Source organism: Lynx canadensis, chromosome C1, assembly GCF_007474595.2.
Source record: "Lynx canadensis isolate LIC74 chromosome C1, mLynCan4.pri.v2, whole genome shotgun sequence".
NCBI lineage: Eukaryota > Metazoa > Chordata > Mammalia > Carnivora > Felidae > Lynx > Lynx canadensis.
This window is the reverse complement of record NC_044310.1, coordinates 84,938,445-84,962,994: the sequence shown is the minus strand read 5'-3', so window position 1 is coordinate 84,962,994 and position 24,550 is coordinate 84,938,445. Positions and strand designations below refer to the sequence as shown.

Genomic DNA, 24,550 nt, shown 5'->3' with positions numbered 1-24,550 from the left:
TCAATGTCACTCATGATCAGGGAAATACAAATCAAAACCACACCGAGATACCACCTCATACCTGTCAGAATGGCTAAAATGAACAACACAGGAAACTATGGATGCTGGCGAGGATGTGGAGAAATGGGAACCCTCTTGCACTGCTGGTGGGAATGCAAACTGGTGCAGCCGCTCTGGAAAAGTGTGGAGGTTCCTCAAAAAATTAAAAATAGAACCACCCTATGACCCAGCAATAGCACTACTAGATTTATTCAAGGGATACAGGAGTGCTGATGCACAGGGGCACATGTATCCCAATTTTTATAGCAGAGCTTTCAACAACAGCCAGATTATGGAAAGAGCCCAAATGTCCATCAACTGATGAATGGATAAAGAAGATGTGGTTTACATATACAATAGGGGCGCCTGGGTGGCGCAGTCGGTTAAGCATCCGACTTCAGCCAGGTCACGATCTCGCGGTCCGTGAGTTCGAGCCCCGCGTCAGGCTCTGGGCTGATGGCTCGGAGCCTGGAGCCTGTTTCCGATTCTGTGTCTCCCTCTCTCTCTGCCCCTCCCCCGTTCATGCTCTGTCTCTCTCTGTCCCAAAAATAAATAAACGTTGAAAAAAAAAATAAAAAAAAAAATTAAAAAAAAAGAAGATGTGGTTTACATATACAACAGAATACTACTTGGCAATGAGAAAGAATGAAATCATGCCATTTGCAGCAACGTGGATGGAACTGGAAGGTATTATGGTAAGTGAAATAAGTTAGAGAAAGACAGATATCATATGTTTAACTTATATGTGGAACTTGAGAAACCTAACAGAAGACCATGGGGGAAGGGAAGGGGGAAAAAAAGTTACAGAGAGGGAGGGAGGCAAACCACAAGAGACTCTTAAATACAGAGAACAAACTGAGGGTTGATGGGAGGGTTGGGGAAGGGGGGAAATGGGTGATGGGCATTGAGGAGGGCACTTGCTGGGATGAGCACTGGGTGTTATATGTAAGTGATGAACCATGGGAATTTACCGCCAAAACCAAAAGCACACTGTACACACTGTATGTTAGCCAATTTGACAGTAAATTACATTTAAAAAAATAATAATAAAATAAAAGTCCTTTGCACAAGGGATATTTCAGGGTTTGGTTAGTCACTCTAATAGAACTTGCACTTGCTTTCCAATCACTGTTTTTCCTCTGAATTGTTATAAATTTGGTATTTATAAAGTTAGTTTTATTTTTATTTATTCATTTATTTATTTATTTTTAGTTTTCTTATTTTTTATTATTTTTTTTAAGTTTACTTATTTATTTTGAGAGAGAGGGAGAGCACGAGCAGGCAAAGGACAAAGAGAGAAAGGAAGAGAGAATCTGAAGCAGGTTCCACACAGTCAATGCAGAGCCTGATGCAGGGCTCAAACTCACAAGCGATGAGATCATTACCTTAGCCAAAATTAAGAGCTGGACACTTAACTGACAGAGCCATCCAGGCACTCCTAGTTTTATTATTTTTAAATCCCATTTTATAACATATGTACAACATAACTTCATTCACTGCAACTTGATGAATTTGGATGATGGCTTAATTAAAATATTTTTGCACTTTGTACAAAAAAATATTAGTAAGCCTCTTTAGAGTTCAAAGAGGTTCTTGGTAGTTATTTATTTTTTATTTTGAGAGTGAGAGTGCAAGTAGGGGAGAGGAACAGAGGGTGAGAATCTTAAGCAGGCTCTATGCTTAGCCAGGGAGCCTGAAGGTAGGGGGGACTAGACACTGGGCTCCATCCTATGACCCTGGGATCTTGACCTGAGTCAAAATCAAGACACTCAGACTGAGCCACCCAGGTGCCCCAAGAACAAAAAGGTTTTACAAACACACTAGAAGGTACAAATTAAGTACATCTGATATGCTAATTAGATGTCTTTAATTTTCTTTAAAATAGCTTCCAAAGATCCTTGCTTTATAATGCATTGTCAGCCAATTCTGAATTAAAGGCTTACATTTTTTAAACAACACACATTACATGAAGTATCATTAATGTACACTTCTGCTACCACCTCTACCTCCAAATTAGTCAGGATTAGTGAGAAATTAGTTGTATAAACCATCATTAATTACATTAGATATGCATTAACTAAGTTTTGAAATCTTCAAAACGTTATATACCAATAATATCTACTCATCTTTTCAGACTTAGATAAGGCCTTGTGTGTAAATCTGAAAATCAGTCTGGCTACAGACTTATTCCATAAGCTTACTATGTATATGTATAATCTTTAGGTCTGTATATGAAGCTCATTGTTTCTACTGCAACAATAATATCTGGGAGCCCCTGGGTGGCTGAGGTGATTGACTCTTGATTTTGGCTCAGGTCATGATCTCACAGTTTTGGGATTGAGCCCCGTGCTGGACTCCATGCTGATAGCAGCTGATCCTGCTTGGGATTTTCTCTCCCTCGCTCTCTGCCCCTTCCTCACTTGCATGCAGGCACAATCTGTCTCAAAATAAATAAACATTTAAAATAATAATAATAATAATCATATTGGTATTTTGCTGATGCATCTCCAGCTACTAAAAGTCCTAAGAGACCAAATGTTTAGTCAGTATTTTTAAACTGTAATAAAATTTACATAGATTTTTATACAGACAACTAAGTACCTAAGAAATTCTGCACATCAATTTTCCTTCTATTGTAAAAATAAAAGACTAAATTTCTTAACTTATGGTTTTTAGAGTAAGCTATATTTACATTTTCTAAACAGTAGTTCTGAAATACACTCCCTGAGTACAATATAATAATCTACTAGCTGTTAATGACACAATACAGTACATATGAAAACACACAAATTACAAAGTGACAGGAAAATATAAGTTCATATTATATTCTAGTCAGAAATATCTATTGGTAAAAACAGATCTTTTAAGATTTTCCCAAGTGTGAACAGAAAAAGTAAATACATATAGAAATACTGACCTCAGTTGCAACTTTTTGTCCATTATCCTCCATGATGCCAAACTTTAAAACTGCAACCTATAACTGTATGCTAAATAATGACAAATAAAATTTATCACAACTGCCTCTACTTCTGACACTGGCATCTATATATCTTCCTTTCAAATTACCTCAAACGTTGCTACTGCATTCCCTAAAAGTAGCAACAATATGTCATGCTTGAAATCCATAATAATCCTGTGGAAAATCCAAAAGCTTTCTTTTTTTATTAAAGTGAAAGAAAAATGAACTGAAGATAATTTACATTATCGGTATAATCAATTGTGTTTCTATGATAGAAATAGTAACTTCCACTAAATTAGTTCACTTTTAAGTGCTTAAGGAAAAGCACAGTCCTGCTCAGTAACACTTAACAACCAACTCTTTACTATCTAAAGTTCCTATTACAATCTAAGTAAAACAACTTTTCATTGTTTCTCCTTCCCTTTCTTCCTCAACGTGTCAAATGTCTGTTTACCTAAGGCAATATCACCTATATATAAATAATAGTACTGTCAATTTTTAACTTGTTCTTTCAGGACTACAGAATTTCCATTCTTACATTCAGTAAAATCAATAGTACTCAAATATTTCTTCAATTATACAAATATAAAACGTATTTGCATTCTAATTTTTAGATTTAAAATTGTTCAGTATTATTTATTCTATTCTTTATATAATATCAGTCATTTGGAAAACAGTATAGCTCTTAGATCCCCTTTGAGGGGCAACTGGGTCATGATCTCATGGGTCATGGGATCAAGCCCCACGTTGGGCTCCATGCTGAGCGTGGAGCCTGCTTAAGATTCTCTCTCCCTCTGCCCCTCTCCCCCACTCCACTTACACACACTCGCTCTCCCAAATTAAAAAAAAAAAAAAAAAAAAAGAGGGGCACCTGGGTGGCTCAGTCAGTTGGGTGTCCGACTTTGGCTCAGGTCATGATCTCGTGGTTCGTGGGTTTGAGCCCCACATTGGGCTCTCTGCTGTTAGCGCAGAGCCTGCTTCAGATCCTCTGTCCCCCTCTCTCTCTGCCCCTCCCCCACGCGTGCACGTGCTCTCTCTCTCAAAAATAAACATTATAACTTAAAGAAAAAAAGAAATAGTATAAGTATGTAAACTGCTATAACCTAAGGTGCTAGAGAAAAATATCATAGGAAAATTATGATACCTTATGTCAACTTCGTTAAACTCATAAACTCAAACAGTCCCTTACTCTGTATGGTGCTAGGTTAGAACTGGCTAAACACAAAGTCCGCACAAAACTAGGAAGACAAGAGTGATGCAAGAGCCATTACACTCAGAAAATTTGCAGGATTACATGTGGTAAAACAGAAACAGAGAAACAGATTCCAGTTATCTTCACTCTTCCCTGCACTGGGTCAGCTCTTCCTCACAACTGCTGATCCTACTGCATAAGAGTGGACTCAGGCTCTCCACCAGACTCTTGACTGTGGACAGTGAAAGACAGCTACAAAGAGAGGATAGCTTTCTCTACACTCTCCCACCAGCTCCATTACATGATCCTATTCTGGCTACAGGACATGCTTTCCTTCCTAGATGGTTTTGAAAGCTCTGACTTGAGTATACACACTAGTCTTTCAGGAAGGCTGCTTAGTGACTTCTCAGTAATCCTTCACCACTCTCTTTTTTGACCGTGACTTCCCCTGCTTCTCTCACAGTTGTCACAGGTCTTATTCCTATCATAAATCCCTTATTCTATAATAGTGAAGGGTTCTGTTTCTCTATTGAACCCTGATACAGTTTTTGGTACCAAATGTGGTTTCTAGGGTAACAGAACTACAGTGATAGTAATTTGGAATCACTTTTCTGACCTGACTAGATTTAAGGCCATTAATGATCCTATTACCAGTGGTAAGGAGCCACTGGTAGTTCATCATGTTAAGGCAGAAATTAAATTATTCCCTGTAGGGGCACCTGGGTGCCTCAGTTGGTTAAGTGTCTGACTCTGGATTTCAGCTCAAGTCATGATCTCACGATCGTGGAGCCCCACGTCAAGTCCTCACTGAGCGTGGAGCCTGCTTGGGATTCTCTCTCTCCCCCTCTCTCTGCTCTTTCCCCACCAGTGTGTGCACGGGTATTCTCTTTCTCTTTCAAAATAAATAAATAAACTTAAAAAAATTATCGTCTATAAATACCTATAATCAACATAAGGCTTTAGGTGATCAAGTAGTTGCTGCCACAAACATTTTACTGGAAATTGGCATCTAATGGTGTTCATTTGTTGTTTCCAAGGTAACTAGAAGACTTGGAGAAAAAAAAATAATGAACTTGAGACCCTAAATTCACAGACCATGGTTCAAGTAAGGTATCAGAAAGTTTCCATGACTGTCTTAAAACAACTTATCTCTTTTAGCTACAAAGTCAGTATTTCTGAAAAAGAAATCCAAAGTCTGATCCTGTCAAGGACTTGAAATAAAAAGCAAATTGACTTTACAACTTCATAGGGCCCCAGGATCCTACATTCTATATATTTTTACAATCTCTATATCCTAGCACATGTCCAGATATTAAAATACGTCTGAGGATTGTAGTAGGCTGAATGATGGCCCCCAAAGATAAAGGTCCTAATCCTTAGAACTTGTAAATGATACCTTATTTGGAAAAGGGGATTTTTAAAATGAAATTAAGTTAAGGATCTTGAGACAGGAAGATTATCCTGGATTAGCTAAATGAGCCCTAAATACAAGTGTCCTTATGAAAGATAGACAGAAAAGGAGAACACAAATACGTAAGAGGAGAAGGCAGTGTGAAGATGGATCCAGAGAGAGATTTGAAGATGCTGGCCTTGTCCATGAGTAATGCAGCCACAAACCAAGGAAGGAAACTGGGAGAAGAAAGGAATGGATACTTCCTTAGAGCCTCCAGAGTCTTTGATTACCAGCCTCTCTGATTATCGGCCTAATGATACTGATTTTGGAGTTCTGGCCTCCAGAATTCTGGGAGAATAGATTTCTCTTCATTTAAGCAACCAAGCTGGGATAATTTGTTACAGCAGCCACAGGAAATCAATACAACAATCTATATTTTAAATTTTTAATTGTTCTCCATTCTATGTCTACTTAGGCAGAAAGCATTTAAAATGTTTAGGAGGAAGACTGGTTAAAATTAAGCTTTCAGGGGCACCGGGGTGGCTCAGTCAGTTAAGCGTCATCTGACTGCAGCTGGGGTCATGACCTCGCAGGTCTGTGAGTTTGAGCCTCGTCTCAGGCTCTGTGCTAATGGCTCAGAGCCCGGAGCCTCCTTCAGATTCTGTGTCTCCCTCTCTCTCTGCCCCTTCCCCACTTACTCTCTGTCTCTCAAAATTGAATAAATGTTAAAAAAAAATTTTTTTAAGAAAATAAAATTAAGTTTTCAGTACTCAAACGAATAAATCAGTTACCAGGAAAACTGGTTTACATTGAAGAGTGCATACAACAGTTCCTCTCACACAGTTTGTGCTTAATAAATATTTTTTTTTTCAACGTTTATTTATTTTTGGGACAGAGAGAGACAGAGCATGAATGGCGGAGGGGCAGAGAGAGAGGGAGACACAGAACCGGAAACAGGCTCCAGGCTCTGAGCCATCAGCCCAGAGCCCGACGCGGGGCTCGAACTCACGGACCGCGAGATCGTGACCTGGCTGAAGTCGGACGCTTAACCGACTGCGCCACCCAGGCGCCCCTGTGCTTAATAAATATTTTTAAAAATAAATGCCAGACTCAGGAAAAAAACCAAGGATACCAAATAAATAAGATATTACTCTAGTGATGTTCTGTCACGGAAAATTTGAAGCCCATCCACTTGGTTCACAGAACTAAATGGTTAATAACATTTCTATAGGGAAGGTAAGGACTTAACTAAATGTTACAAAGTAATTCTTCTACTAGTGCTTATTTTAGAAAACATCCATTTCTTTCTTATCTTAAAGGACATGAAAGACAAAGAATACACAGATCATCACATTTTTATTCATGTCTTAGTTTTTTATAACCTAAAATATTAATAGCAGATAATCAGATATAAACTAGAAAACAATTCCCAATCTAAAATTTTCTGTTCACACTAGACTATTTTCAAATTGACTCCTTTAAACATGATTTATTGTCCAGGGCGCCTGGGTGGCTCAGTCTGTTAAGCGTCTGACTTCAGTTCAGGTCACGATCTCAACAGTTTGTGAGTTCAAGCCCTGTGCGTCGGGCTCAGTGCTGACAGCTCAGAGCCTGGGGTCTGCTTTGGATTCTGGGTCTCCCTCTTTCTCTGCCCCTCCCCTGCTCACGTCTGTCTCTCTCTCAAAAATAAAAGTTTAAAAAAAATTTTAAAAATAAACATGATTTATTGTCCAGTTACAGTTATACTACATGAGTCAGAACATGCCATCTAAAACACATCTATGTATATGCAGAAAACCAAACATAATATAATAATTCTATAAGTGTTATTACCCAAGCACTAACATTAATAACAAGGTTACAGCATTTTTCAAATGTTTAAGTATTAAAATGTACAAGGATAATCAAGAATGATGTTTAGCCATTTATTTAATTCAGCCTGAAGAAAAACCTGAAAGATCAGGGACCTTAAGATGTTTTTCTTTGCACCACTCACAAATGGTAAAAATTTTAGAAAAACATGTTTAAAATAATTTAACTGAAATTAGAACATATAGAATGAGCTGGTATTTATGGGTTTATAGTTTGACAGACTGTCAAGGACAAATTTTGTTTTTTTTAACTCTAGCTATTAACTGTGCTTGGGTATTTAAGGAAAGATTACCACCCTCCCCTAAGGACAAAATTCCACTATTAGAATTCAAATTCTGTGTAGTGGTGGTTTTTTTAACCACCGCCCTTTCTAAACAGGAAATTGCAACCACTCCCAGGTAAGCCTACAGTCTTAGGAGATTACGTATATATGGGTTCATACACGGATTATGAGTACATCTTGATTATGCTTATTCAATATTTACTGTTCAAGTCTCATGGCACTCTGCCTACTAACTGATGGGACAGCCTTCAGACTCTCACAGCTCTATCCTCCATATAGCCGACGTCTTAATAAACTGTAGACCTGATCACATTCCTTCTCTTTTTGTAAAATTTAACTAACTCCCTACCAATAGAAGATACAGTACAAACTCACATAACACAGCCCCTCACAAATCTGGCCCCAACCTAAATTCCCTGCCATAAACTATGACCTGTCTCAGACACTTTTCTTCGTGCATTCTCTGAACAAATATCCCTTTTTAAAAAACACTTTTCCTCTTCTTTACCTGTAGAACTTGTACATTTATAGGCCTTAAGATACAAGTCTACTCTCAGTGAAATTTTCCTAAGTTTCAAGAAGACTGAAGCCTTCCCTCTACTATATTCCAATGTAATTTTATACTTGTATTTTATAATACCACTTATAAATTTTATTAATCTAATTTGTTGACATATATGCACTTCTGTGTTTCATTTATCATTGTATATCTTGCATTTCCTTACCTGTGCCTATCACATACTAGGCGTTTACTCTGTATTGGATTTATAAAATAAGTAAACTCCACAATAAGTAAATTCTCAGAAGGTTAGAATGATCCTTGTGAATTAAGTCTCTCTGTATAATAAATAAAAGGTAGAGGCACCCATGCAGAAACTGGTTCTCATGAAATGTTTTCTAATAATTGTAACTTCACAAGAGATGTTAAATTAATAAAAGAACATTTACTGAGCACCCTACAGCTCATCAGATATTGCACTAGGTGCTTTACAGGCATCATCTCATTTAAATCTCATTTAATCTGGGGGCGCCTGGGTGGCTCAGTTGGTTAAGCGTCCCACTCTTGATTTCAGCTCAGGTTATGATCTCATGGTTTATGGGTTCGAGTCCCGCATCGGGCTCTGTGCTATGTGCAGCCTGTTTGGGCTGCCCCTCCCCTGCTCCTCCCCTGCTCTCTCAAAAAATAAACTAAAAACAAAATAATTTAAAATAAATAAATAAATCTCATTTAATCTGTAAAAGGAGGAATCGCTCATTTTATAGATTTAAAACTGTAGGTTCTGAGATATTAAGTATATAATTTGCCTTGCATAACATGTCAGAGCTCAAATACAAAGCAAGACTTCTTTCAAAGCTACCAATTCATGGCTTATGAGTTTTTGCAGTAAGTCTTTTGCATGGTCTTCACAGTGAAGTCTCAGTGTTTAAGGAAGTCTAAGTTTTAGAGGGACAGGCGGCATAGTAAACTAGAGTATGCCTCTGGACTCAGATTGCCTAATTTCACATTCTGTCCCCACCACTTGATAAATAAAGCAAACTATTTAACCTCTCTGTCCCTCCTCTCCTTCATGTATAATATGGAGGAAAAACAGTATGTACCCCACATGTGGCACAGTTATGAGGATTACAAGGTATCAATCAGATAAAATGGTTAAAATACAATGCTTTATTTGAATATTCATTGAATATCTTTATAAGATTTACTCATGTTAAAAAAATACTACTAGAAATGTTTAAAATTGGCTTTAAAGAATACATGAGTTTAGAAAAAACTTCACATCCAACTTTTACAGAAAAAGTAGGTAAAGCAGGTGTAAAGTTGTATGTGGGCACTCTCTTAATAAAATGTGGTGGTTTTTTTGTTTTTTTTTTTTTTTAGCATTTTAGCATTTTACCTGTTGTGACCTAAGAGTTTCTGCTTCATCTTAAGCTCTAATTTCTATTAGAAATTATATTACCTGATCCAGCATACTTTTTCAATCAAAACATTTATCTTCAGACAGCAACTGGTTCTTTGGGTTTTGAGTGGTATCTAAAAAATGATACACTAATAAGAATTCTGAGTAGCCAATTTAGATAGAGAAGCCGGGTAACATTCAAGCTTATAAAGTAAAAACTCTCATATTGTATACCAAACACTCTCAAATCTACAAAGACACTTAAAAATCCACTAAAAATATATAACCACAGCACTACACTCTTTCATTAAAGGAGACAAGTTGAATATACTTAGAATATGCTTGCTGTTTAGAGGGTCGAAATCTAATGTTACACTACCAATTCACATTGATCTGAACTTTAATAATAAATTCATACACATGAATAAAAATATTAACTGCTGGTTTGATAATATTCAAATGGAGATGTTCAATGACATTAGTAATTGTTGGTTTGATTTCAGTTACCCAGACAGATCATGAATTTACTCTTAATTTTTTTGTAGTTTCCTAAACATGCACAAAAATTCCACAGATTAATATCAAATAGAAAGTTCCTTCTCTAAAACTTTCAGAAGGAAAGAAGTTCAAAAGTTGTACTTCACAGCTACTGAATGATAAGATTGGGCTTTAACCAACTGAGTTGGTTCTAATGTTTATCCAGTCATGCATTCATCATATTGAGTTCCTACTGAGTGAAAGGCACATCAGAGGATACAAATTATAACCATTTCAAATATAACTGAGACAGTGTAAATAGTGTGTGTAGACCCTACAGTCAATTATTTGACCTGTCTGACCTTTAATATTCTCATCTATACAACAGGGATGAAAGGAAATAGAACATGCCACCCCAAAAATATGCCACTTTAGCATATTGGCTGTTTTCAGTTGTAGGTACTTAGAAAAAAGATTTTTTAATGTTTGTTCATTTATTTATTTTTGAGGCAGAGATTGAGAGTTGGGGAGAGGTGGAGAGAGAGAGACAGAGAATCCCAAGCAGGCTCTGCACTGACAGTGTTCCTGATGCAGGGCTCAAATCCATGAAACTGTGAGATTATGACCTGAGCAGAAATCAAGAGCCAGATGCTTAACTGACTGAGCCAGCCAGGTGCCCCTGGGCATTTAACAATTTTTAACAGCAAAAGCAGGGGAGGCTTTCCCCAAACCTCCCTTATCTGCCTAAAAAAAAAAATCCTCTAAAAGGAACTCAGTTGTCATAAATCCCCTCCCCAAAGGAGTTTCATCAACCAGGGAGGATTGAGTCACTATAGGAGAGCAGATTAGAAATTAACACCACACCCAGATAAACCTTGTCACAAACTATCTTACCTCTAATCTGTTCTTCTAAGGGCCCATTCATCTTTCCTAAAAATCACTTACTCTCCCCTATGAAACCTACATGTCCCTTTTCTTTTCCCTCTTAAAATGGTATTTAATCCTGAATGCTAAAGCTATTTCTATGAGTTTCTAATTTTCCCTGAGTGTGTATGTATACCTTGTATACATGGAGAACACATGTTAAATAAACTGTTTTTCTCCTGTTAATCTTTTATTGTAAGGGTCTTAGCTAGGAACTCAGAATATCAGAGGGAAAATTATTTTCCTCCCCTATATGTCCCCTGGTGGCAAAGGATGGGATTGCTGAGACACCCCGCTCACTCTAGAGCTTACAGATGGACCCCGGAAGAACTGGCAGAAGCCAGAAACGGTAAGAAATCTTACAAAACCAGCTCTCCTTGATTTGTCAGTAATGCCCAGTCCAGAGAGGAAGGTAAAATTTCACTGTCCCTTCCTTTCCAAATTCAGATTAGCAGAAGAAAAACACTTGTAAATATTAGTTCTCTGAATTAACAGTCTTGGGAATTTGGTTTGGGGTACCCATTGGTTACTGATCCTTGTCTCCCAAGGTACAGCTATTACTTTCCTATTTGCCTCATTTTGTGCCCTGAGAATTTGGCTTGGCTTTCTGCTTGCCTGGGGCATGCTGGTTATTGGTTCTTGAGTGTGTAAGTGGCTCAACCATCAGGTTAGGAGCCAGAAGAATATGGAATAAGAATATAAGAATACAGAATATAGAATAGGAGCTGGACAGAAATGTGGGTCACATCCCATTGGAAACTAGCATCCTACTGACTGTTGCCAGCTGTGGGGGGGGGGGGAGGGGGGAGGTAGGATGAGGTGGGGACGTGTTGTCTCTTTCTTTTGGCTATCTTTGGGAGTGGTTCTGGAGGGCTGCAACTTTTCTACCTTCTTTGGGGATGTCTCTTGCATTAAGTTATAAATGGTATTGGTTTTGGTTTTGAGTCACTTGATAGGTATACCCTTGGTTTAAAAAAAAAAGAAAAAAATTTTATTTATTTTTAATTATTTTTAATGTTTATTTTTGAGAGAGAGTGAGAGACAGAGCATGAGCAGGAGAGGGGCACAGAGAGAGAGGACACAGAATCCAAAGCAGGCTCCAGGCTCCCAGATGTCAGCATGGAGCCCAAGGCAGGGCTCAAACCCACGAACCCTGAAATCATGATCTGAGCCAAAGTTGGATGCTCAGCTGACTGAGCCACCCAGGCATCCCAGGAAAAAAAAATTTTTTTTTTTTTAACGTTTATTTATTCCTGAGACAGAGCACGAACGGGGGAGGGGCAGAGAGAGAGGGAGACACAGAATCGGAAGCAGGCCCCAGGCTCCGAGCCATCAGCCCAGAGCCCGATGCGGGGCTCGAACTCACGGACTGCGAGATCGTGACCCGAGCTGAAGTCGGACGTTTAACCGACTGAGCCACCCAGGCGCCCCGGAAAAAAATATTTTTAAAGGAGTTCAATACTGCCAGGAATATTTACTGTTTATCCCAGCTGAAACCTGATAGGTAATGAGATATTTGAAAGGATTTTTTATTTTTATTTAAAAAAAAATTTTTTAAACGTTTTATTTATTTTTGAGACAGAGAGAGACAGAGCACGAACGGGGGAGGGGCAGAGAGAGAGGGAGACACAGAATCTGAAACAGCCTCCAGGCTCCGAGCTGTCAGCACAGAGCCCGACTAGGGGCTCGAACTCACGGACTGCGAGATCATGACCTGAGCTGAAGTCGGCCACTTAACCGACTGAGCCACCAGGCGCCCCTTGAAGGGATTTTTTAAAGGAGCTCTCTGGTCAAAAGTTAGTCTAACTGGAAGCTGATATTCAGAGCCTGATGGGAGTTTTTTGTTTTTTAAGGCCGCTCTTGTTCTATTTCATCCTGTTCCTCCCATGGGAACTTTACAGTCAACTGAAACCTCTTCTTGAACCCCTGCTGACCATATGCTCTGCCAACTCTGTCCACCTCCCTCTTGTTGGCATGATTTTGCTGAGGATAATCTGGAACTTCACTGGCTTCTTTGGGGAACCTAACATCTTCCCAAACTGGTTCCTCTAAGAACTCTCTCCCTTCCCATGGTTTCCGCTCCTCCTTCCTTTTTTCGCCACCTTCAGATCTTCCATTCAGTTCCCTGAATTCTTCAGGCCCCTACTTCCTCCATCCCTCTGTCCACCTGCAAGACTTCTCCCTTCCCACTTCAGCCCTCAGATGCCTACTGTCACTTGAACTTGAAGCAGCTGGAGTCAGAGACAACTACCCAGAAGCAACTACCTGATGCTGAAAAGGGAAATGGAGCTATTTGGAAACTGGGCAAATGAATAATCTTCAAAGTCTTCTCAACAAATATTGTAAAAAGCTTTAGCCATCTGAGCAGGTAACCTTATCTTCTTCCATCTGCCATAAACACAATTTGGATCCAACTGTTCTTTTACAAACTAGAGAGTTTTATATTATTGTACCTGACACATGGTACAATAATTTAAGAATTTAAAAGAAAAGCTGTAAGATCTCTATTTGTGTTTTTCTGTATGTTTTAGATGTGTGACATTTTTCTACCTTTGGATGGTCTTGCCAAAATTAATTTGTAAAAGAGCTCAATTTAACTGAATTAAAGAAAAAGAAGTGCTATATTAATTTAGTATTCTCTCAGAAATACAGAAACTAACTCAAATTTTAAGTTCACATGACTCAGTTAATCTTTGGCAAATAAGAATATTGTTGAATTAGTTCAAAAAAGCAAAAAAAAAAACAAAAAAACCAAAAAAAACAACAAACTAGCCAAACAAAAAATGGATATATCTCCAGAGTTGTCAGCATTAAATATAATAGACATACAGCTTTTCTACCTGGGTTTACTAGTCAAATAAGCATATGTTATCTCTGTGTTACAAAATTGGTCAGCAGGAAAAGTAATTTAATAAGATGGCTAGTTGCCATCTCATGAAATTTTCATGAATAATTTAAACATATTTATTTAAAACAACCAAATTAAATAACTGTAAGTTTAATGTAAAAAAGTTTAAAAATATAAAAATTCATAAATGAACTTTTCAACAATTTTTTTTTTAATATGTCTGCTTGAAAGTTTACCAAATATCTTTGGTAACTTACAGCCTTAGAGTTTTGCTAAGTTAAGTGAAATGATGAATATTCACTGAATATGTATATCATCCCACATAAGGCAAAATGGTGAAACATTAATAACTGAATGTAAGTTAACCTACTTTTTGCCTCTTATTAAAAAGCAACCAGGAGTATTTGGGTCTGTTCGCAAACATGTTTTGTACCACGTTGAAAAACAATGAAAAAATTATACCATGAAGAAGCATATAGCTCTAGAAATGAGGAAATGAAGTATTCATAAATTTGCCAATGTACAGAATGTTGGTGTATGACAAACACTTCACAATTACTTCCTAGTTTTCACTAGAATTAAGGTTAAGAATTCTAATTAATATATGTAATTAAAATACTAGGAAGAAGGTGGGGGGACTTAGTATATACAAGGAAAGTAAGATGTGTTTTGGTATGAAAAAAATATGATATGGAGATATGTTTTTTAAAGGAAAAAAAGAGTAATTTTGCCCTAAAATAGAATAATTCGTTGTTCTAGAATGAGAAAGAGCAGAATAAAAGACAAAAACTAAACGGATATAGAAAGCTGGGAAGAGAGTAGAGGAGATACTTATTTCAAATGGTCATGATGGCTAAAATTGAGTGCATTAATTATAAGGGTTATAGAAATGAGCCTTAATATCTAAAGTACATTGATGCAAAACTAGAATTGAGTCTGGTCTCTTCTAAAAGAGCAAAGCTTTCTTGGACTATGGGTCTGGTCTTGATAAGATTGTGAAAAGTTTTCCTTTACCTTTTAAGTAATCTGCCTAGAAACAAAGATCCTATGTTTTATCAAATAACTTCCTGTACTTCCCATTTTCTTTATCCGGTCTTTGATTACTTAAAAACACAGAGTCTTTTCTATTAAAAGAGTTCATTTATATTTATTATATGTAAATATATATAACTATGTAACTTTCAGTATTTGCCTTCAATGTGTTTGTCACTTTGGTTAAATGGATAACGAAGTATTGTTTCATAGGACCTATGATCCCATTTAATCATGTATTTTAAAACTTAATATGTTTGGGGGTGCCTGGGTTCCTCAGTCAGTTAAGCGTCCGACTTTGGCTCAGGTCATGATCTCATGGTCCATGAGTTCAAGCCCCGCATCCAGCTCTGTGCTGACAGCTCAGAGCCTGGAGCCTACTTCACATTCTCTCTCTGCCCCCCCCCCCCCCCCCGCTTGCACTCTGTCTCTCTCAAAATAAATAAACATTAAAAATTTTTTTCTTTAACTTAATATGTTTGGCAAAATTCCCAAAAATCAAGTTCTAAATGAAGTCTTTTTGAGCTAGAACTTTGATTTGTTCCAGAGGGTCCCTGAAACATCTCAAAAGATATATTCTCTCTCCTTAAAAAAAGAAAGATGTCAAACTAATGAGGTGTATTTGATATGTTAAATTATATAGAAAACATTGTCAGGGACGCCTGGGTGGCTTAGTTGGTTAAGCTTCCAAATCATGATGATTTCACAGTTTGTGAGTTCAAGCCCTGCATTGGGCTGTGCACTGATGGCCCAGAGGCTGCTTGGGATTCTGTCTCTCCTTCTCTCAGACCACACCCCGCCCCCGAGTTTATGCTCTCTATCAAAATAAATTAATTTAAAAAAAAACTTAAAAAAAAATATATATATATATAAAGAAAATATTGCCAAATAAGAAGTGATAATTTAACCTTCTTAGGTTATATCTGTATGGATAAATGTTATTAATATGGTTCCAGAAATTGTATGACGTTCCTTAAAAATCTGATTTATCCTGGTATAATGCTATCAGTCATAATTTCAGTTATCATCTTAAAATATGTGTCACAGAAATAACCAAATATCCTTGTCAACTATATTAAAATGAACTCTCCTCAGATCTTTAACAATGGCCATTTTAAGACTTGTCAGTTACAGATAGTTCTTTTTTTTACACTGATGCTTTCATGAAAGCTTTTACAAGCTGCTACAATCCAAAATGCTTGTCCTCAAAGATTCATGGAAAGGATTCTCACAAGTACTCTAGAATACCGGTTTCTGATAACTTTCAAGATCATACCATTGGACTGGGGAAGAATTTCCAGAACTCCATGGAAAAAAACCAATAGATTCATAAACTACTAATCCAAGATCAAGCAAAACAAGAATTAATTAAATGGGATGGAATAAAAAGATGAGGATGATTATAATTTTTATGAGTTTTTGTTTGAAACATTACTGGTTCTTTAACATTTTGTATAAAAGAGTTAAGGAAACCTTTTCTCTCAAGCTTTCTATAATTTACATCAATTTGGTAAAGGGTACCTTTGTAAACAGAATTGAAACATTTATCTTTTTCTTCTTACCTAGTTCCTCCAGAATTCGAAACTCATAGTACTTTAATTTATGACAACATAGTTATTTGCATAAGTTTGAATAAGAATCTGTTCTCCAGTAACAAGACACAATTGGAAATACAGGTTATACTGCCAAAGTTTTGACTGGAATGTCACATTTGAGAAGGATGGGTGTAATATTAGATATGACCAGACAGCTTTAAGGAACTAAGATTGACTTTATAGAGCCAATAAAGTCCCTTCAAAAAACAAACAATAAAACCAGTTGGTATCTTGCTTTCAGGGTTCTTAAACTCACCAGGGGAGTAAGGAAGGTCAATTCCTAGCAGGCCCAAGAACCTCAAGATCTCTTGGAAACCTCTAGAAGACAGAAGAGAGGAATTCACCCAATTCTAAAGGTACTGCTGGCAAAGTCTAATGGCGAGTCCTTGGCTTGGCTTCCCAGCCTTGAGAAGCTTTTAAAAGTCCACTCTGAGACTCCTTCTGAAAAGTTCCAGCAAAGCAGACTTTAAAAGAGCCTAGATGGTTAATCCCTATTCTTACATAACTAATCAGACCAAGCTTCATGAAACCAGACTATTTTGCAAACAAATTAGTCTTACTGTGTTTATCTTTCAGAAACAGAGATACCGTAGAGAAAAAGAAATTGTATTTCGGTAGCACAGTATTGTGGATATCAGATACTAGTCCTGTTCAATGTCTTTGAGGTTTTGTTACCTACCTATAAACCGGACGGACCCTGAATTCTTCTAATTTCCTTCCAATATCTGGCTGACTCTCCAAACTAACATTTTCAATTTTCTCCCACTGTTCCAACTTGGAATCATTAAGAACAAAAACTGCCCTTTTGCTAAAGCCCTGTAAGCTGAAGCTGAACAACTTGATACAAATTGTGATACAAGTAATCCTAGAGACAAGGATTAATTCTTGTGTTTTGGTATAATCTTATTTCAGATTTTTATTAATAATATTATATTTGAAATTGCTTCTTTTTTAAGTTTTTTTTTTTAAGTATATATTTTGAGAGAAACAGCCTGTGTGCAAGGGAGGGGCGGGGGGCGGGGGGAAGAGCCTGATGTGGTGCTCAAACCCATGAACATGGAGATCATGACCCAAGCTGAAATCGAGAACCAGACGCTTAACTGACTGAGCTACCCTGGTACCCCTGAAATTGCTTTTCTGTTCCATGTTTGACCCTAGTAATAAATCTTTGAGATGGTATAAATAAATTCCTCAAATAATCATAGCAAAGTACAAATTTAACAAGTATTATAAAATTACAAAGCTCAGCACACGAGAGAAAAAGAATATTTTGGGGGCACCTGGGTGGTTCAGTTGGTTGAGCATCCAGCTTCTGCTCAGGTCAAGATCTCATGGTTCCTGAGTTCAAGCCCTGCACTGGGCTGGCTGCTGTTAGCTCAGAGCTTGCTTCAGATCCTCTGTCCCCTTCTTTCTCTGCCCTTACCCCACCCTTGCTCTCTCAAAATTAAGCCTAAAAAAAAGAAGAAGAAACAACGAAAGAAAGAAAGAAAGAAAGAAAAAAAAGGGAAAAGAGAAAAAAAAAAAAAAAAAAAGAAAAAAAAAAGACAAGACGGAAGGAAGGAAGGAAGGAAGGAAGGAAGGAAGGAAGGAAGGAAGGAAGAAATACTTTGGACTAATAGTAGACTTCAAAAAGCTTTATAAGAAGGAGGTATAGGGGCACCCTGGGTGGCTCAGTTGGTTAAGCATCCAACTTCAGATCAGGTCACGGTCTCGCCCTTTGTGGGTTCAAGCCCTACATCGGGCTCTGTGCTGACAGCTCAGAGCCTGGAGCCTGCTTCTGATTCTGTGTCTCCCTCTCTCTCTGATCCCTCCCCTGCTTGCTCTCTCTTTCTAGAAAATAAATAGACATTAAAAAAAATTTTTTAAAGGAGGTGTCAACTTCCAGTATAAATAAAATAAGTCAGTCCTGGGGATATTGTACAGCATGGTGATACAGTTAATAATACTGTATTATATATTTGAAAGTTGCTAAGAGAGTAGATCTTAAAAGTTCTTATGTGTAATTATGTGTGGTAATGAACTTTAACTAGACTTATTGTGGTGATCATTTTGCAATATATACAACATCAAATCCTTATGTTGTACACCTGAAATTAATATAATGTAACATGCCAATTATATCTTAATAAGAAATATTTTTTAAAAGAAGGTGGCATTAAAGAATAAGTAGAATTTCTACAAAGATGGTAAGGAAGACCTTCCTTGTAAAATAAAGGATACAAGCAAAGACCAAGGCAGGTAGGCATAGACCATGTTCAGAAATAACATTTCCAAGCAAGTACTGTGGTTTTGCTAAAAAATAGAATTATGTGGGACACAGTAATTTTAAAAAATGAAAAGGACATATCGATCTGAGTGGAGCTATGAACAGCTCCAATTTTGAAGGGTTTGAATGCCACCCTAAATCATTTTACATTTGTTTGGGAGCCAATAGAGGGTCACGGAATATTTCTGAGGGAAGTAACCAGGGACTGCATAAGCTCCCTATCTTTAAGAAGCAGTATGGAAGGGAGTGACTGGAAGAGGAGCAGATTGAGGGAAGCAAGTTCAGTTTGGAAGTCACTGCTATAGGGCAAGTAAGAGGGCAGAAGCACCACATTTTGCACACAGGGAGTGGGAATGAAAAAGGGGAGAAGCAAATTGAAATGCTGAAAAAGTAGAATCTATACTTGGGAGGAAATGTTAGGACCAGAAATGTAAACTTAAAAAGTCATTACCTTAAAGGAAACAACCCGAGTTTTACCAATGAAAATAAGAGCACCAAGTGAGAAACTACCACATTTCATCTTTAACTATCCAAGCTGAATGCTGACGGAAAACCAAAAACTCTGATTCCACTTTCAAATACTGCATGTAATAGGCCATAATAAAAGATTCAGTCTTTTCCACTATAAAGTAATGAAGTGTAAGTGGTTTGCTAAGCAAGGCCCATTACATTTATTATTTTTTTTTTTTTTGGCCCATTACATCTAATATCATTCTTTAACTCATGTGAACCAGCATTCCCGAGAGGTGTTTAGTTGGTTTAAATAAATGTTCACATCTTACTTTCCTCGACACTCAGAACCCTCCCCCAACATACACGCGCGCGCGCACACACACACACACACACACACACACCACCTGTTCTGATATTAATCTCACCCAGCTTCGGACAGCCCTTGCCTATGTACTACCCTTACCAAGGACAGCACTTCCATTTCCTGAAGTCCCTGCAGCTTCTTGAGCGCAGGGTCCTGGTCTGGTGGATCAGCGCCTACCACAAGGCTACACTCGGAGCAGGAGCCCAAGGTTCGTTCACTGAAGGAATGACCGCCAACCGGGCCCACGGGCCACCTGGCTCCGCACGCCCCGGGCTCTGAGGCTCACAGCGCCGTTTTCAGCCGCTTGACACACCCCTTTCCTCGGGCCCTTTTCCCTCCTCCACCCAGCACATTCCGCACGTCTTCCCTCGGAGGTACAACGCGTCACTTCACCCGCTCCCACCCTTGCTGAGTTCGACACGGTCCCCTCACTCGGACTTTCCATCAGCGCCCCCGCACACCTTTTGCCCCCTCCTCCTCCTCCCGGAGCTGCTCCCGGCCCCCGTCCCCCAGCCCCCCCGCCGGCAGTCTCTCGCGCCCCGGCCGGCCGCCGCAGCAGCCGGCTGCTCTGCGCCCGCCGCCCTCCAGGAGCGCGCCACGCTCACCTCCCGCGCAGCTCGGCCGGCTGCGCGCACCCCGGGCGGCGGCTCAGCCCCGCCCGGAGCCCCGCTGGGTCCCCCGCGACCCCCGACGCGCAGAGCTTGCCGGCTCCTGCCGCCTTTGCCGCCGCCAGCTGGTGCGGCCCGGGTGTTTCCGGGTTCCCGCGGTCCCGTCCCCCAAATGCTCCGGCTTCCGCCTCGGCCCGGGCAAACGCAGTTCCCGGCTCGGCTCCGGCGGCCCCAGCTTGGCACTTGCCCGCTCTGTCCCGAAAGCGAGGCACCTGGGCAGCTCGGCGGGCAGCTCCCGGTGCAAACTTCACTGTCGCGTCGCCACCTCGGGCATTGCCTCCTGCTGGATGTGTCCCGGGTGGAAGAGTCAGATGGAGCGGCTCCCGCCCGCGGGCTTCTGCAGGCATGTCCGGTTGTGGAGGGTGCCAGGTGTCCAACTGAGAAAGGAAGGGCAAAGTCCTTTGGGGGCAAAGGACCCCGAGAGGGGGTGGGGAGGCGGATCCAGGAAACCCGGCCGTAGAAATAGTTGTGGCTGTCACTGAAAACGAGATTAGCTCTGGAGCAGTCTGCCACCCAGGAGCCTGGAAGAAGTCTCTTGAGTTGGAAATGACCACCTTCTCCCACCCTGGCTGACACCTTGAGTCTGGGGACAGCCCAAAGCGGCGCCAGCAATGCGCCTAGTGCTATTAACCAGGAGAGGGGAAGAAACAACAGCAACAAAAGACAAATGGGTCCGGAGGATCTCAGAGTCCTAGGGGACTAACCCCTTCCTGGCTTCACGGATCCCTCACCACAACACTAGCTTTTAAGTCCTTCTGATATCTTTGTTGGAAACAGTCCAGCCACAGCAGCCCATTCTGTATAATGAACAGGCTGGAATTATATTCTACATCCAGTTTGGTCATCAAAGAGTAGGGCAGGGACTATCCCTTCCTCCTTAACACAATGCCTGGATAAATTAAGCCTGCATCTGTTTGTGTTGCGCATAGATTAAACTACCTCCATAGAGACAGGGAGAGAACAGAAAAATAAAATTAAGTAACTGTGTTAGAAAAATAACTGGCTTGGGGCTGGCTCAGTTGGAGGAGCATGCGACTCTTAATCTGTGGGTGGTGAGTTCAAGACCCACAAGGGGTGTAGAGAGTTACTTTAAAAAAATAAATAAAACTTAGGGGTGCCTGGGTGGCTGAGTCAGTTAACTATCTGACTTCAGCTCAAGTCCATGATCTCAGGGTCTGAGTTTGAGCCCCTTGTCGTGCTCTGTGCTGACAGCTCAGAGCCTGGAGCCTGCTTCACATCTGTGTCTCCCTCTCTCGCTGCCCTTCCCTCCCTCATGCTCTCTCTTCTGTCTCTGAAAAATGAATAACCTTAAAAATAATATAAATAAAACTTTAAATAAAAGAGAAAAAAAGGGAAAATAAATGACTTTAAATTTTTCTATACTATGACCTTGAGAAAATCCCTGGATGGTGAAATATAATTAGATATTTTTTTAAGGAAATGGAAGTTATTGAACACACCCAAGGGAGTGGTGGGCAGGACAGCAGAGGAGAGGCTGTCTGCTGAACTATATATTAGATCTTAATGCTGTCCAAATAATTTGGAAACAAATATGCTATTATAAAATGATAATAGCTATGCACTATCCTAAGATATCTATATTTTTAATTCAAAAAATAGTAGGTAGTCAGTAAATATGATTGTTTTAAGGGGTTGTAAGGGGAAAGAAAGATGTAAATGTTTTAAAAAATACACTAGCTGGACAAATATACTTTAACACAATGAATAGAATTTTTTAGATACAGAAAGACCTTTCAGTCTGCACAGAAAGCTTTAAAATGAGAAGATGAGAAGTGGAAGCACTTTTAATTATGAAACAGTAACATATGTCTTGACATCTGGGACAGGCTTGAAACTGAAAATGACCAAAACTCTATACAAACAAAAGCGATGATGAAAATGGAGGGCCAAATATATGAAACACACACCTGATGTAAAGATAGGAACCCTAACACTGATGACCAAAGTAATACTTCCATTAATCTTTCCTGGCTTTACTATTTTACTCATAATACCTACTGATATGCTTTGAGTTTCCCTGTATATAGCATCCATGGACTTTTTTCCTATTTCTCATGCTGTTCGCTAAGTGTAGAATATGTTTCCACTGCTCCTTCATATTTTTTATAGCTGGCCCCACTCCACTTTTAATTCTCTGCTCAGATATTATCACAGACTTGAAGCCTTTTCTGGCCTCCTTCCTCCCGGGGGTCTGAACTCCTTCTCTGTGGTCTCATAGAGACTTGAGGAATCCTGTGCATACCTAGATAATTTCACTTCATTGCATTGTGATCTGTTTGATATCAATTCTTTCTGCCTAACACTTGCCTTGAGATCAGTGCTATCCTCTTTATCTCTGGATCTTCAGCATTTAGCATACTACTTAGCACATGGTGGAAACAGTACATATTTCCTGACTGAATTGGTTGGTAATAATGTCAAAGACAAGCCAGACAGTACGAAATTTACCAAGGAAGAATGTGAGCAGAGCCTGAAGTGCAAATCAAAGAAGTTAAGTCAGTACCAAGGTCTAAAGCTCTTTTAATAATAATTTTATAGAGGTGCCTGGGTGGCTCAGTAAGTTGAGCACATCTAGATCTTGATTTTGGCTCAGGTCATGATCTCAGGGTTTGTGGGATAGAATCCCTCATTGGGCTCCTCGCTGAGTGTGGAGCCTGCTTGGGATTCTCTGTCTCCCTCTCTCTCTCTTTGCGCCCCCCCCCCCCCCGCACTCTTTCTCTCTCTTCTTTCTCCCTTTCTAAATACATAAACATTAAAAAGAAAAGAAAAAAGAAATGGCCCCCAACCTTTTGTTTTTCAAAGTTTCTTTCACCTTTTTGTGTTCTGAGAAATGGCTTACCATAAAGAACCACCTTTTCCCACTTAAATAAGATTTGCTATCCAACTTATTCGTGGTCCTCATAAAACTCACAAATATCTCCATCGTTTACCAGTGACAAGCCCTTTTACATGAAACCTGATGAGGTGGGCAGACTCAAACATCTAACTTCCGTTCTCTGTCTCAGGATTGATGAGCTGAGATTAGAAATGCTTGTATGCCTGAAACTAGCTATCCACAGAGAATACATCCTGTTTAGCTAACTAAGTGAGACTTCAATGCTTGCAAAACACCTCCAACTACACATCAATCTACATGAATACTGAGACACTCATTGCAAAGCATAATTTTTAGGTTACACAATTTTTATGTACTTTTTGCCTCTCATTTTTACGTGAAACAGAGAGGCCATATATTTGGATCTGTTAAGAATCTGTTCATTTTTGCAGCCCGGGATGTGTATGGCTATAAAAAGTTATAAGCTGTATATTCATAGCTCTGCTGGTCTGCTGAAAATATTAGTGTGTTACAGTCAAAATTATCTAACCTCTTAGAAGTCACTGTGGTTTAAAGTTATAACCAATATATGCGAATAAGTCTCTACTCAGCAATAATGACAGAGAGGAACAACATCGTATGCAAGGTTTTCTGGATGACTTTTGTAAGCAAAAAGAGAGTAGTTTTGTGCCAAAGTAAAATGACTCTTTGTACCACAATGAGAAGGAAGAAAGCATAGGAAAAAATCCAAATGGATATATAAAGTTGTAGAAGGTTCTCAGAAAGGAAGTTTTAATTGTGGTGGTCAAAGCTGGATAAAGTTTAATTGAATAATATTTTAATAATAAAAGTTTAATAGAATAATGTTTAAAAGAATAATGTACATTTAATCAGATATGACCACTTTTAAGGAACTATGGTTAATTTTATGACACTAATGCTTACAAAGCATGCTTAGGAAAACTAGACTTGTATCTGTTTTATAGGGTGGGTAATGAAGATCACTGCCTCGCAGGCCTGGGAACCTTAGGATATTTAGGGAATCTGAGAGGAGAGTTCACCCAAGTTTATATGTACCACAGATGAAATCTGATGGCAAGTTCTTGGCTTGGCTCAAGAGGCTTTTAAAAGCACACTCTGACATCTCTTATTAAACTTTCAACAAAGCAAACTGAAAGAGCACTATGTGAAAAATTACTATTTTTGCTGTGACTGTGTAAGTAATAAAACCAACTTTATTTTATGATCAAGAGTCACCTTTCAGGGGCACCTGGGTGGCTCAGTCGATTAGCATCTGACTTCGGCTCAGGTCATGATCTCACGATTCGTGAGTTCGAGCCCCGTGTCGGGCTCTGTGCTGGACCGCTTAGAGCCTGGGAGCCTGCTTCAGATTCTGTGTCTCCCTCTCTCTCTCTGCCCCTCCCCCACTCACACTCTGTCTCTCTCTGTCT

General features: G+C 39.2%; 1 protein-coding gene across 2 annotated transcripts in view; it reads right to left on the bottom strand.

The window, feature by feature from the left end:
• Positions 1 to 20,619, bottom strand: part of SLC35A3 (solute carrier family 35 member A3) — a 54,285-nt gene extending 33,666 nt beyond the window's left edge. Inside the window, exon 1 of one of the 2 annotated variants that reach the window (XM_030325451.1) lies at positions 20,476 to 20,619. In XM_030325451.1, the coding sequence (XP_030181311.1) occupies positions 20,476 to 20,610 (135 nt within the window). In that variant the 5' untranslated portion in view covers positions 20,611 to 20,619. Of the gene's footprint in view, positions 1 to 20,200; positions 20,309 to 20,475 lie in introns of those variants that run through there. The other variant, XM_030325453.1, reaches the window with a different exon arrangement.
• Positions 20,620 to 24,550: the final 3,931 nt, after the last annotated feature.